We start from the raw sequence: 14,046 nt of genomic DNA, 5'->3' as shown, positions 1-14,046 counted from the left end.
TACAGTTTTATAAAAAAGATATAGTTTGGAGTAGTCTCATCATGTGGATAGCCTGTCAGAATTTTATGCCTGGAATAGTCCGCTAGGAGCTTATACCTGGGACAACCCCCATAGGCTTACGCATGGGATTTTGGGTCAGACCAAGAATTGAGGCATGATATTGATTAGTCCAGAGCCGTAAAAAAAGATTAAGAAAGCTGGATATGTGATTAGAGAAATAAATGACAAGACATAAAATTCATGCTAAATAAAAAACTTTAACTGGTGATATATGATAACACTTCTCTTTTTATAAGATAGATAACTGACGTATATTTATATGGATGTTTGCATTATTCTAGATATTTGATATGAAATTTTATATTTATTACTATTTTTAGATTATATTATTACAATGGTGTAATATGTGAGATTCTTATTGGGTTGTAAAGCTCACGCCCCTTCATTTCTCTTTTTCTTCTTAGAGTTACAGAATGTTCATGATTGATTATTGTTTGAGTTTACGGATGAGTGGATGAATAGATAGAGCATTATTGATATTCAGTCAGATAATAGAAAAAAATTGAATTTGTAATTGTATAAATTTTGCTCATTGTTATAAAAATAGACCATTATTATTTATAGATATTGAGATATTGTAATGAATAATTTTAGACCTTGTATATTCTTTAGGATCTTTGTCCTAAGGAGTATGCGGCCATCACGTGTCCGATCCGATGTTGTATTCGGGGCATGACAGAGTAATATCAGAGCTTAGGTTTAAGATCATTAAAGACTGTGACATAAGTGATATCAAATTTGAGATTATGATCAATAGAGTATGATAGATAATATCAGAGCTTAAGGCTTTGATAATTAAAGATATGATAGAATGATATTAAAGTTTAAGTTAGGATCACTAGAGAATATAACTTAAGTGATATTTGAGTTTAAGGTTATAATTATTCAGGATTGTAACTTTAGTGATATTTGAACCTGAGGTTTTGATCATTAGGGATATGATAGACATAGCAGAAAGAATTCAATATTTGAATTTTGAATCAGTAGATACTATGATAAAATTTATGCATAAGTGGTATATGATGTCTATAATAGAATTGATGAGTTATATTTTAAATTTCAATTAATAGAGTTGACCTAAATATAAGAAGTGTTGATCCTAGAATGAATCGAGAGATATTGATATATTGTGTTGAGTATACTCGATGATTTTGAAATGCTAAACTTATATGGATGAACATCATGATAACTTTTCTGATTTTGATGTTAATTATCTAAGCATTATAAATTTTGAACTTATCAGAAGGAAGTCAATTAGGGTATGGTCTAAGAAGAAATTGTATCATATATGAGAGAAATATTTTCAAGCATTGAACCTATAAGAGGATCATATATGAAACTCGAATTTAGATAAAAAAAATACATGAATTTTATTATGAGAATATGATATATACATCTTGGTAAAATTTTTGGTTATTCAAAATATCATATTTAGATCTAATTTTTAAATTTTTTAAATTATATTAAATTTTAAGTCAAAAGTTTGCTTTTCTAAGTGGATCTAGGGTGTTTTGATATTATTGTTAAATTTAATAAAAAAATTAATTTTGTTAGAATATGATATATATATTATGATAGAATCTTTAATAATTCGTATTACCATCTTTGGATTAGATTCTTTATTTTTTTTTGTGATTGTTGAAGATAGTAGAGTATATTAATTATTCAAATTAAAGTTCAGATTTCTGAGCTGATCTAAGATATCTTGCTAGTATTAAATTTTAAATGACTTATATAAATTTTAACACATAAAGGATAAGATTTTGTCTAGATTTATCAATTGATGTTAAAGGTTGTGATGAAGAGAGCTCTATAAGAAAAAAAAATCAAGTTGATTCTACTTATAAAGATGTTGACTTGAGTGCTTCTAGTTTGTTCGTGTTGGAGTTAATTCTTTAAAAAAAAAAAGATTGGTTTGAGAATTGTCTAAATGATTGTAAAGTAAATCCAAAGTTAACTCCGATTAATTCTAGACACGTTAAATTTTTGAAGAGTGATGAAGCTTATGTAATGATTTCAAACATAGAAAGTAGATCAAAATTTAATTTTGATATGCTATGCCCAATGGACAGTAAAGATAAAGAAACTTAAAGTTTTACTCTAAGTTTTATATAAAGTTTAAAAGTTGGATCTATCTTTGATTGATCTAACATACAAGGATATTCTTATTTTTATTAAATCTATATAATTTGATAAATTAAGATCAGAGTGTGCAATAAAAGCATAATGGTTTAAATTGATTAGAAATATTAATCTTTTAAATCAAAAGATATTATGATGGAATACATTAGTTTCAAATAAGAAAGGATTTTATTGATAATGAAAAGATGCTACTGATATTTTTGATCTAATTTGATTATAGACGTGCAATATTTATCGGTAGGTTATTTCATTGTAAATAATGCTAAGAAATTTTAGATATCTCAAATTTATTATTAATAACTTGATAGTTCTTTTATTAGTTCAAACCTAGAATGTCATAATACAGATCTTATTTTTCAAAATTTAATATTGTTACTCGAACTGATATAAAAGATTGATATTTTCTTAAGATGAAAATCCACCTGTTAAATTTGTTGGAAGGTCAAAAGAAGAAAAAAATCGATGATTGTGAAGATTGCTCGATATTTGATCTTTCTTTATTTTCTATCATTGGTAGTCTGAGATAATTATGAATTTTAAGTAGAATGTATTAGATAAATAACTGTGGTATTTTAATACAAGATCAAAATATTACTGTTCTTTAAAAAAATTAAGAAATCAATATAAAAAAAAATAAATTTGATATTTCAAATAATTTTGTTATATCAAGATCATAGAAACAAATAATATATAAGACATTATTGAAAGCTTGAGAATGACATGAAAAATGTATTCTTTTGAAGTATAAACCTCAAACAACACAACTTAATTTCGAGAACGAAATTATTTTAAAGAGAGGAGAATGTAATAACTCTACCCATTTGGGATCTAGACCAAGTCCAAACTTTAGAAGCCCAAAAACTCTTGTGTAGTGCATGGCAGAGAGGAGGAAGAAGACTCCTAACTTTTGATTTCGTCGAGATCGGGCGGAGAGGAGTCCAATTAGGTCTAGAAAATCCTTCTATAAATAGACCGCTTCTCCTCCCTTAGATTTTCACCATGAATTGTTGAGAGATTATTGAAATTTCTCGAGATGATCTCTATCGGTTGCTGGGTGGAAAGAAGAATCGTTAGAGCTTTTCTCAACCGTCAAAGCCAAGGTAATGGCTCGATCTTTTCTTCTCTCTCTTCCTTATTTTTTCTTGGCTCAGGTCTTGCCACTAACCACTTGCTTTGTCGAAAAAATCAAGAAAAGAGAACTCCTATTTTTTTCTATTTTGAATGAGCCTTTCTCCTCCATTTTTCGGCCACTGATGCCGCCATCTATGGTGCCACACCCCTGGATCGTGAACCCCCACCTACCTGCTACCTTTCCTGAAGTTCATGGCCGTCAGTGATCGATCGATGATGGAAAAAATGAAGGAAAAATGAAGGTTCTCTATTTTTTTAAAAATTTTATTTTTTTTTGTTGGCCGGCCACTGGCCGTCGGCCATCTCTTATTCCGTCACTGTCCACCATCTGTTACCTCCATCTATCGCCAGTCTTTCGGCCACTAGCTACCAAGAATCACCACCCTTCCTCCCCTATTCGGCCAAGCAAAGAAGAAAAGAAAAGAAAAAAGAAAAGAAAAGAAAAGAAAAAAAAAAGAAAAGAAGAAGATGAAAGAAAAAAATAAAGAGAGGATTTTCTCTCTCCTATCTCTCTCTCCACTTTTATGTCTCTCTACCCTCTTTCTCTTTCTCTCTCAATTTGACCCATGGATCCCACTACGAACTTGATATAAACTTTTCAAAGAGACCCAGACTCACTTTGATAACTATATAATTTGTCGATCCTAGTTCGATCTTTGCTAGATATTTTAAATATAATCATCATTAATCTTCTATTGAGTCATCATGATATGACCCCTAATGATTTTGATCATAGATTTCTCTTTTAAGGAATCCGAAGAGATTCTCTCTCTATTTTCTCTCTTTAGAATTTTCTCTCTTCATGGTTCTCTCTTTCTAAAAATCTTATGGATCAGTGGAGGGTCCAGATACCTATGTAATCCAGATCATTGGTTGACCCTAGGAGAGTTTTGGACTTATAATGTTTAGAGATTTTTTCATAATTTTTCTGTTCTTAATCATATATGATTTTTATGTTTAATCCTGATCATGTAGAGATGAAATTGTTATACAAGAAGATATTGAGCAAAATATTTTGATTTCGGATTCATAGATTAAGAAGCTCATCGATTTCTGTATTTAGATCGATCATCGATAGAGATAAGAACTCCTATACATGATCACCATTATACATGCTATTTTACTGTTGGTTTTGTATCATTGATGTTGCTTCTTTGAATTTGTGGTTGATGAATTTGCTATGTTTGAGACATCATTATTTGCTTATATGATTTTTAAGCACGAGTATGTTATGTCAATATATATGTATCAGTGATTGATAGCATAATTATATGAGTATGATATATTTATCTTAATCACACTGTAAATTAAAATTGATTAACAATGTCAACATATTATAATTTCATAAACAAATATAGTTTGGACTAGTCTTGTCATGTGGATAGTCGATCAGGAGCTTATATCTGGGACAGTCTCTAAGAGCTTATGCCTAAGATAGCCTATCAAAAGCTTATACTTGGGACAGTCCGTCAGGAGCTTATGTCCATGATAGCCTGTCAGGAGTTTATGTTTGAGACAGTCTGTCAGGAGCTCTTACTTGGGATAGCCCACACGGGCTTATGCATGGGATTTTGGTTCAGACCAAGAATTGAAGCATGATCTTGATTAGTCCAAAGCTAGAAAGAAAAGATTAAGAAAACTGGATATGTGATAAGAGAAATAGATGACAAGATATGAAATTCATGCTGAATAAAAGGCTTTCACTGATGATATATGATAACACTTTTCTTTTGACAAGATAAATAATTGATATATATTTATACGGATGTTTGTATTATTCTGAATATTTGATATGAAATTTTATGTTTATTATTATTTTTAGATTATATTATTACAAAGGTGTGATATGTGGGATTCTTATTGGACTATAAAGCTCACATCCCTTTATTATTTTTTTTTTTCTCAGAGTTACAGGATGTTCATGATTGGCTATAGTTTAGATTTACGGATGAGCGGATAAATAGATAGAGCATTATTGATACCCAGTCGAATGATAGAAGGAGTTGAATTTGTAATTATATAAATTTTACTCATTGTTATCAAAATAGATCATTATTATTTATAGACATTAAGATATTTTAATGAATTATTTTAGGTCTTGCATATTTTTTAGGATCTTTATCCTAAAGAGTATGCGGCCATCACGTATCTGATTTGATGTTGGTTCAGGACGTGACAAATATGTGAAGCATTCAATTCATGCAATGTTGCTGTGACCCCTAACCAAGCAGCAAATGGCACAGATGTATGTAATAAGAGTTTACCCCCTGCTTGCAATATTATGATCTCTTATTACATAACCTGCAGCTGCTTTAGTGGATAGCAAAGAAGCATCAAAATTAACAACAAAACAATAATTTGAGTTAGACTCCTGCATGTTTTGCCTAAGTTTGCACTGCTTGTCGGAAATAAGGTCGGAGGGAAGATTCAAGGTCGCCGTAACCTACCCCACTAGTCCGAGTCACCCCATATTCTTAATTTGTTTTTGGGCATTTTTGAGTTGAAACATAGGCTCTTGAGAGCTGGACATAGAGTTATCAATTTGAATTGGATCCATCGGATTGGCCCATCCTGCTATATAAATGGGATGGGTTGGATTCATATTTTAGCAACCCATTAAAAAGTCGGTCGAATGATCCATCCCGTTTGAATTGGCGGGTCGGGGTGGATCGGATCGGACTGACCCATCTATTTTGTCTAGTAAAAAAAAATTATCAAATCTCCTTGAGGTGTTGACCCTTGTCTAGTTATCCCCTTAACTCTTTTTTGAAAAAAAGAGGAGAGACCGAGAGAGCTCCCCGACCCCGATGCCTGCATCGCAGCCCCCAACACCCTGCTCCTCTGACGACCTCCTGACCCCCATCCTCATCCACCTCCCCATCGCCACCCTCAATGCCACTATCGTCAAGGTCTAGTCGGCCTTTTGCAGCTGCTCGGTCCGATACTCCCCGACCCATGCACTCGATCAGTGCCCGCATCGTGGCCCCCATCCCCCTCCTCCTCCGACAACCTCCCGACCCCCATCCCTATCCACCTCCCTATCGCCACCCTCAATACTGCTGTTGTCAAGATCCAGTTAGCCTTCTGTGGCCACTTGGTCTGATCTCTGATCGGTAAGATCCGTGCCATCATCGCGGAGGCCGGGTGGATCTACCGGTTGATCCAGCGATAGGAGACGGTGGATGCCGTCCGACAAGACGAGTAGGAGTGGCTCCAGATGAGCAGGAGCCTCATGGGCCATGGCGCTCCTCCTCTGGCTGGACTTAGTGCCTGGGTACTATCCGACTATGAGGGAGATGTGGAAATCCATCAGCCATCGAATCATGGGACTCCAAGAGGTCTTGGACCCGATCCTGGGTGTCAGTCGGTGGGGAAGGATTTCCGACAAGCTTAGAAGAAATCGTGGAGAGAATGTGGAGAGGAGAGGGAATGGTTAGTAATTTTTTTTTTTTTTTTGGAGAGAGAGAATTTTGACGGATTGACCCGTTTAACCCCCAGCCCATGACGGATCGGATCGAATTGGAGTTTTTTCAACCTATTAGTTAAATGAGCCAGCCCGCCTATCCTATTTAGAGATAAGTGATGACAGGTCGGCCCATCTTGATAACTCTAGTCGGACAGTTGCTCACGTAAAAAAATTCAAATGAAGGGAACGCCGACTGACTGCGACAGATGATGGTCAAATTTGGAAGGTGGATCAATTTGATCCTCTTGAGGCTTGGAAATGTCAGATCGGTCGCCGCATCTGCCTCATCCGCATCATGGATCGATCGATCCATCTCTTTGCAATCGCACAAGTGTAGCACCTCTAGGAAAAAGGGGTAAAAAAGGATGCCAACAACGGCAACAGCAGAACAACTTGAGTTCGACTACATGTTTTGCCTCGCCATCTCAAACAGGTATACTAAATTCTCACGAAACAGGGTTGGAGGGAGGATTCAAGATCGCCGTCCTGCCATTCTAACCTACCCCACCAGTCCGGGTCACCCCATATTCTTAATTTGTTTGTGGGCGTCTCCGAGTTGAAAGGTAGGCCCCTGAGAGCTGGACAGTTTCTCACATCAAGAAGTTCCAACGAAGGGAAGGTGGACTCACTGCGACAGATGACGGTCAAATTTGGAAGTTCGCTTAAGCGGATCCTCTTGAGGTTGGGAAAGGCCAGATCGGTGGCAGCATCTGCCTCATCTGCATCATCGATCACTCGCTCCATCTGCCTGCAAGCGTGCAGTTCAAGATGCTCTAGGTACTCGAGCTTGAGAACCCATGTAACATTCTTCAGCTTGTTGCAGTAAGATACCCCGAGGAAAGAGAGTGTTGGAAAATAAGCCGAAGGATGCAACCCACTCCAACTGATATTTTTTAATTCTTTGAGTTCCATTAGCTTCAAAATCTCTAGCTTCGGAAGACACCAGTTCCGACGGACAATGTCACCACCATGCCCTGCAGTCTCACTCCCCTTTTCCATTATCAACTCCTCCAGGGTCTCACAATATTCAATTCTCAGTTGCTGAAGGCTTGATGACATGTTGTCGCTGCTGAGGAAATTCGATAGCAACAGCTGGTGAGGCTGGGGCAAGTCGGGTAGATTCCTTATGCCCAGGCACCACATCATCACAAGGCGCAGTTGGGACAGCTGTTCGATAGCCTGAACCGTTTCTGCGGTGATTCCGAGAGCCTTCAAGCCTTGAGATAGGGCCTCAAATTCTACCCAGTCCTCATACCGAGTGTGGGATAGGTCAACGACCTCTAGCATCGATAGGTTTGATATCACCCCGGGTGGTATCTCGGTGAGATGCTCTAGATATCTCAGGAGGAGGAATTTTAATTTTGGGAGGTATCTTAAGCTCTCAGGCAGACACGTGATACCAGTGAGTGACAAATTGAGGTATTTAAGATTTTTTGCTTGGCTAATCTCCGGTGGGAGCATAGTGATTCGGGTGTAGGATAGATCTAAGTTAAGGTAGGAAAGGAAACAAAGAAATTACTAGGTATAAGGTTCAAAGACCAGTTCTGTTGGAGCATCAGGGTTACCAGGTGGGGACACTCTGGAGGAGCGCCAGGGAATCCTCGGATCTCACTTTGGATTAAAGAGACATGCTCCGCCGTTGCCCAAACATTCAAGTCTGCTGGGTTTCTGCAGAATGTAGCACCACTTTGCACAATCAACTTCTGATTTTTTTTGTCTCCGTCGGAGGCTATCCACCTTGCCATGTGCCCGATGATATCATGCATTTTTACCTTATCGTCTTGGTTAACCACAGACTCTAGCAAACATGCAGATTTTAGTTTTCCTATGATAGTATGTCCGCTGTCATAGGCCTCGTTGATGTCGTTGAAGACGCCGACATCTATCAGCCCATGGCCCATTCAGCACTCGATGAGATCACTTTTCCTTATAGAACAATCTTCCGGCCACAACGAGCACAGCAAGAAACACTTTCTTATAGCATCATCTGGCAAATAATCATAGCTAAGCTTCAGTCTGGGAAACATGTCCTCGTCCTTTTCTAGAATCTCAGGAAGATTTGACCTCCGCAGTAGCGTGATGGCATTTTGCCACTCTTTGGGAGTCTACCTCGTCGACATGGACTTCCCGATGACTATGAGAGCCAAAGGCAATCCATGACACTCCTTGATCACTTGGCTTGCGAGCCTCGGTATTCTTGGATCAGAGTCGAGTGTGTCTTGGCCGACCATCTCCCCGAACAACTGCCACGCGTCGTCTTCCTCCAAGCAGCTTATCTTGACCTTCTCGTGCGCTCCCATGGAGCCACACACCTGCTCCATCCTTGTGGTAAACACCACCTTATGCTTGTTCCGGCCGGTGGGTCTTTTGGAAGGAAGGGGAACCCCAACGGCCTCCAGATCTATCTTGTGCCATAGGTCGTCCAGCAGCAACAAGAAGTTCCTACCCTTCAGGTGGTTGAAGATTGCAGTGGCTTGTTCGCGTTCATTGTCGGACGGGCGCATCCCCAGCCTACTGGCTATTTCCTTTTGAAGCTTGTTCACTGTATACTCTTTGAAGACTGTCGCCCAGATCACATGATCGAACATAGCGCTTCTTTGGCCGCCGAGCACTGAACTTTCTTGGAGGGGGAGGAAATTGTTGTTGATGCGCTTCAAGAGGGAGGTCTTGCCCACCCCACCCATGCCCCATATCCCAATGATGCCCACGTGGTCATCATTGAGATATCTAAGAACCTTGTCCAGATTTGACTCCATCCCTAGGAACGTCGACATGTGGGGCATCTCCTGGACCGGACATGGAGGCAGTCTAGCAGTAAGCACCTCAAGGTTGTTTATTTGTGCTCTTAGAGCCGCCACCCTTTCCAGCTTGCGGGCAACCCTCCGGTTAATAGACCAAAACTTGATGAAGCTGCCGCGACCAAGACGCCTCCTCTGTTCGTAGTCTTGTACTATTCTAAGTACGGCTACTTCGATGGCGGTTACGCCGTCAAGCCACAGCTTTACCTGCTCCTTGCGCGTTTCACCCTGTAGCTCGTTCGGGGACACACGGTTACTTACATCATTCTTGATGGCCACCAGTTCCCGTACGGCCTCGGTTAGAAGCCTGATTTTGCTGCCAGGGTTTGCAAAATATCCAAGACGCTGTGAAATGGAATTCCATATGCCCTCCCCGCCTAGCTCTATGGAAAAATTTGCCATGAGGAGAAACCTTTAAGAATGGATTAAGAATGGCATGAAGACGGATGAGAGAAAGAGAGAAACAGCGAAGGGGAATTCACCAGACGAAGGACGGGAGGGGGGAGAGACAGCAATCGCATGAGAAGAGAAAGGATATGAACAAAGAGGGCAACAGGATCAACAAAGAGAGTTGATAGAATTGGGAAAGGCAGAGTGCCAATAATCGAAGGTGGTGGTATCGGCAAAGGTACCAATAATTGAAGGTAGTTGACAAAGGCACTGGAATCTCCCACGAGAGATACAGCGAGGGGGAATTACCAGACGAAGGACGGGAGGGGGGGAAGACAGAGCAATCGCATAAGAATAGAAAGGATATGAACAAAGAGGGCAACAGGATCACCAGAAATGTGGGGAGCAATTGATGGAGGTAAAGAGAGAAAGGGAGCGATAGAATTGGGAAAGGCAGAATGCTGATAATCGAAGGTAGTGGTATCGGCAAAGGTACCGATAATTGAAGGTCGTTGACAAAGTGGTATCTCGCACCGCATGGCTATCAAACTGCTCCGAGCTCTGCCAATCATCTGCCTGCATAGATCTTTAAAAGATTGGTGGATGACCCAATGATAGTCGTTGAGTGTGCTTTAAATTTTGATGTGATCTATTTTATTATTCGATCTGACTATTTTAAGATAATGAGCAGATTTTTTTATCAAACTCTCCGCGTCCACCGTGAACCTCTCGCAGGGCTGCGAGGGCTGAATCCCCTTCTGACCTATTTAGACATTTTAATTTTTTTTATTATTATTTTAAAATTTGATAACTATATATTATAATTATATTTTTTATTTCTTAAGTCACCATATATTTTTGTACTTTATTTTTTTTGATACAGTGAGAACTCTTCTCATCTTCTTCACATACGTAGATCAAAGATTGAATCATATAAATTATTATATTTTATTTTTTATATATAATTATTTATTATTATTTTTAATTTTATATTAATTAATAAATAAGTTTGCAATAAATTTGAACGAAAGGATATGAATTTTATTTTTTCGCATGAAAGATATAACTTAACACAAAGAAGCATAAAGATATCCACTGTGCTTGGACACGTATAACATGCATGGGACTCCATGCCATTCAAAAATATAAAGATTTAGTGCATGTTGAATATATTTGGATAAAAAAATTAATATTACGGTGGTTACCGTGAGTACCTCGAATCTGTATGATAATCATAGGACATCTCAGATCTTCAAGCTATCATCGAGATCGCTGACTTAAGAGTAGAGACATATGCAGAGCAGAGCTGCTTACATTTGGTCTGCCGTGAGGTTTGCTCGATGCATTGACTACCCTGTTGCTCCAGCAAATTAATGCCTTAGCATGTGGGTTGTCTTTGTTATCACAGCCGACCCACTTCTTGATGTGCATGACAGCTGTTCACCCCGAATAGATAGACTCGTGCGTAACCAACTCTCCTGATTTTGTGAGAGCGATTAAGGGCTGAATTATCTCGGCCACAATGGTATGTTCAACGGTCCTGTAATCTTGGGGTCACACGATCTCACAACCATTCGACCAACTATTCGACAGCCTTCTATATAAGCAATCAAAGCCCTGAGAACTAAGGTAAGCCAATCAATTCCTCTCAGAGAACTCGTTGCTGCTCCTATTATTCTTTGAATCTGATTTGAGCATCAGAGGATCCTCGCCGGAGTGAAAATCTTCGATGTGGATTTGTTTTACAGGTCACTCCAGTGCCAGCATCTCTGCACGAGGCTCAGCCATCTTTTTTCTAACCTCGATTGAATCGAGCAGCAACAGATAGAGGAAGGGCGTAATCTTCATTATGCCTCTAAAACGAATATCATCTCAGCTTTCCAACACCACCACCTCTCACCGAGTAGAGAGCTAAGCCAATAGTCGGACACAGCAACTGACGATTAAGACTCTCCCACCAGCCTAGCCAGCACTAGTCACAGCGGATCAATTCAGCCTGCTCTTCCAGCAATTCCAAAACTTGACGGTTGCTGTTTAGACAGTCCAGACCGTTCTGGCACCTCCTCCAACGGCACCGCAGTTTGCTCAAGCTGCTCTTGCACCTCCTTCAGCGGTGCAACTGATGGCCTTCTCGGTGGCACCATCGGTGCCTCTCGTAGTGGTGCCCCCACCAAATCTGGTTCCACCCTCGATTCCTCAGCTGCCACACAGTCAGAGCCGCATGTGCCTCCTTAGAGCTTGGAGAGGAAACACATTCATTAAAGCCATTCTAGGGTTCAATAGCTGGCCAGACGGAGATCTCCTAGTCTGCGATTGGGGCATGATTCAACCCCCATTTGTCATTCTCCGTAGTGTTTCGAAGCTTGCACCATCTGATATCTCAATATCGAACGACAGTTCCAGGCTTTCGATAAATAGATGGAAAAGAAAATTAAAAATACACTCAATAATAACCACTCCTTGGTATAACCCTACAAGATGTTTAATAGTGAGCCACTTTTCATCCCGAGGATAGTGCAAGAGCCACTCTCTCAGTACTTCAAGTTACCTTAGCTAGAGGTTTACGACGGGATCGTTGATCTCGTCAACCACTTAGAAACCTTCAAGGCGGCCATGCTCCTTCAGAGAGCATCTGATGTGATCCTCTATCGAGCATTTCCTCCGACTCTTAAAGGGGCGGCTTAGTAGTGGTACTCAAGTTTGAAGCCGGCATCCATCCACTCCTTCGAGGATCTATGTCAGTCATTCGTCGGTCACTTTATCAATAATCGATAGTAGTAGAAGCAGTCTGACTACCTCCACACCATCAAGCAAAAGGAGGATGAGTCGATCCGCACTTTTGTCAACCACTTTAATGTGATGACTTTGATGGTCCGTGATCTGGATCAATCGATCGTGATGGTCGCGATGATGGGCGGCCTACTGAAGAACGACTTGAAAAAATCGTTGATCAAGACTTATCCCCAAGATTTTTTGGACATACTTGTCCGTGTGGAGAAGTATGCCCATACGGAAAAGGCCTTTGTAGATGAGACCCCTACTAGTTCTATTGCGGTGGGGTAAAATAAAGAGCGCTCTCCAAGATAGAAGGGGAGAAATAGCTAGCGCTCCTAGTTCCAGAGGTGGAGGAACAGAGGCCGAAACCATTGATCTCAAAGTCCTTAAAGAAGTGATCGACGACCCCCACCCACTAGGCGTTATAATAATTATACACCCTTAACTATTTTCAGGGGGGAGGTGTTAATAAAAATCTGGACCGAGCTGCCCCAGCCTCCATAGATACGGATGAAGTCAGAGCACCATTGTGATCTAAATAAGTACTGCCTCTATCATCATGACCATGGTCACGATACTGAAGACTACTTGTAGCTCCGTGTCGAGATAGAGAGACTCATTAGACAGAGGAGACTGAACCATTTCATCCAAAGGGTGGCACCTCAACGTCGACCTCCAAGAGCTCAGCAGCCACCTTCTTTGCCTTAGCAACCGTTCTCTCTACCTTAGCCACAGTCGGTTCCAGTGCAGCAAGAAAGACAGGAAGCAAGAAGACAGACGATAGTAGAAGACCGACCCATCCGAGGTAAAATTCATATGATAACTGAAGGGTCATCTAGGTCGATGGAGCCTTCGGAGGTGAAGAGGTCAAGACTTGAAGATAAAGGTGAGGATGCCATTGTCTTCACTGAGTGGAATGCTAAAGGTGTACTTGCCTTGTACAATGATGCGGTAACTGTAACAGCAAATATTACAGATTTTAATATACACCATGCCTTTATTGATAATGGAAGCTCGGTCGATATTTTATATTTTTTTATCTTTATCCAAATGGGGTTTACATCAAGTCAACTAAATAGATTTGCTATCCTGATTCAGAGTTTCTTCGGGGATTCCATAATCCCGGAGGGAATGATTAGGCTATCCATCATAGTGGGTATTACACTAAAGTGAATGATGATCCAAGTCAATTTTCTGGTGGTCAAGCTCCCTTTAATCTACAATGCAATCCTTAGCCGTCCAAGCTTATGGACTCTAAAGACCGTAGTATCGAGCTACCACTTG

At 39.7% G+C, this 14,046-nt stretch overlaps 2 protein-coding genes across 2 annotated transcripts; both read right to left on the bottom strand.

Annotated features, from left to right (window-relative positions):
- Window positions 1-7,150: 7,150 nt before the first annotated feature.
- LOC105044701 (disease resistance protein RPS2-like) lies at window positions 7,151-8,365 on the bottom strand. The gene has a single exon (XM_029264837.2). It carries the CDS (start codon window positions 8,258-8,260, stop codon window positions 7,238-7,240), a length of 1,023 nt encoding a protein of 340 aa, XP_029120670.2. The 5' UTR covers window positions 8,261-8,365; the 3' UTR covers window positions 7,151-7,237.
- Window positions 8,366-8,904: 539 nt separating this feature from the next.
- LOC114912629 (disease resistance protein UNI-like) lies at window positions 8,905-12,131 on the bottom strand. The gene is made up of 2 exons (XM_029263210.2): window positions 12,037-12,131; window positions 8,905-10,009 (listed from the first exon to the last, which is right to left on the bottom strand). Exons 1-2 carry the CDS (start codon window positions 12,129-12,131, stop codon window positions 8,905-8,907), a joined length of 1,200 nt encoding a protein of 399 aa, XP_029119043.2.
- Between the last annotated feature and the right edge of the window lie 1,915 nt (window positions 12,132-14,046).

Source organism: Elaeis guineensis, chromosome 13, assembly GCF_000442705.2.
Source record: "Elaeis guineensis isolate ETL-2024a chromosome 13, EG11, whole genome shotgun sequence".
Taxonomy (NCBI): domain Eukaryota; kingdom Viridiplantae; phylum Streptophyta; class Magnoliopsida; order Arecales; family Arecaceae; genus Elaeis; species Elaeis guineensis.
This window is presented reverse-complemented; position numbering and strand designations above follow the sequence as displayed.

Bases quoted from the DNA above. Each gene is read 5' to 3' on its own strand.
- LOC105044701 (XM_029264837.2), bottom strand. From the start codon at position 8,260: ATGCTCCCACCGGAGATTAGCCAAGCAAAAAATCTTAAATACCTCAAT.
- LOC114912629 (XM_029263210.2), bottom strand. From the start codon at position 12,131: ATGGTGCCACCGAGAAGGCCATCAGTTGCACCGCTGAAGGAGGTGCAA. The intron at 10,010-12,036 runs GTCTGGACTGTC...CCATTCTTAAAG, and splicing joins TTGGAGGAGGTGCCAGAACG to GTTTCTCCTCATGGCAAATT.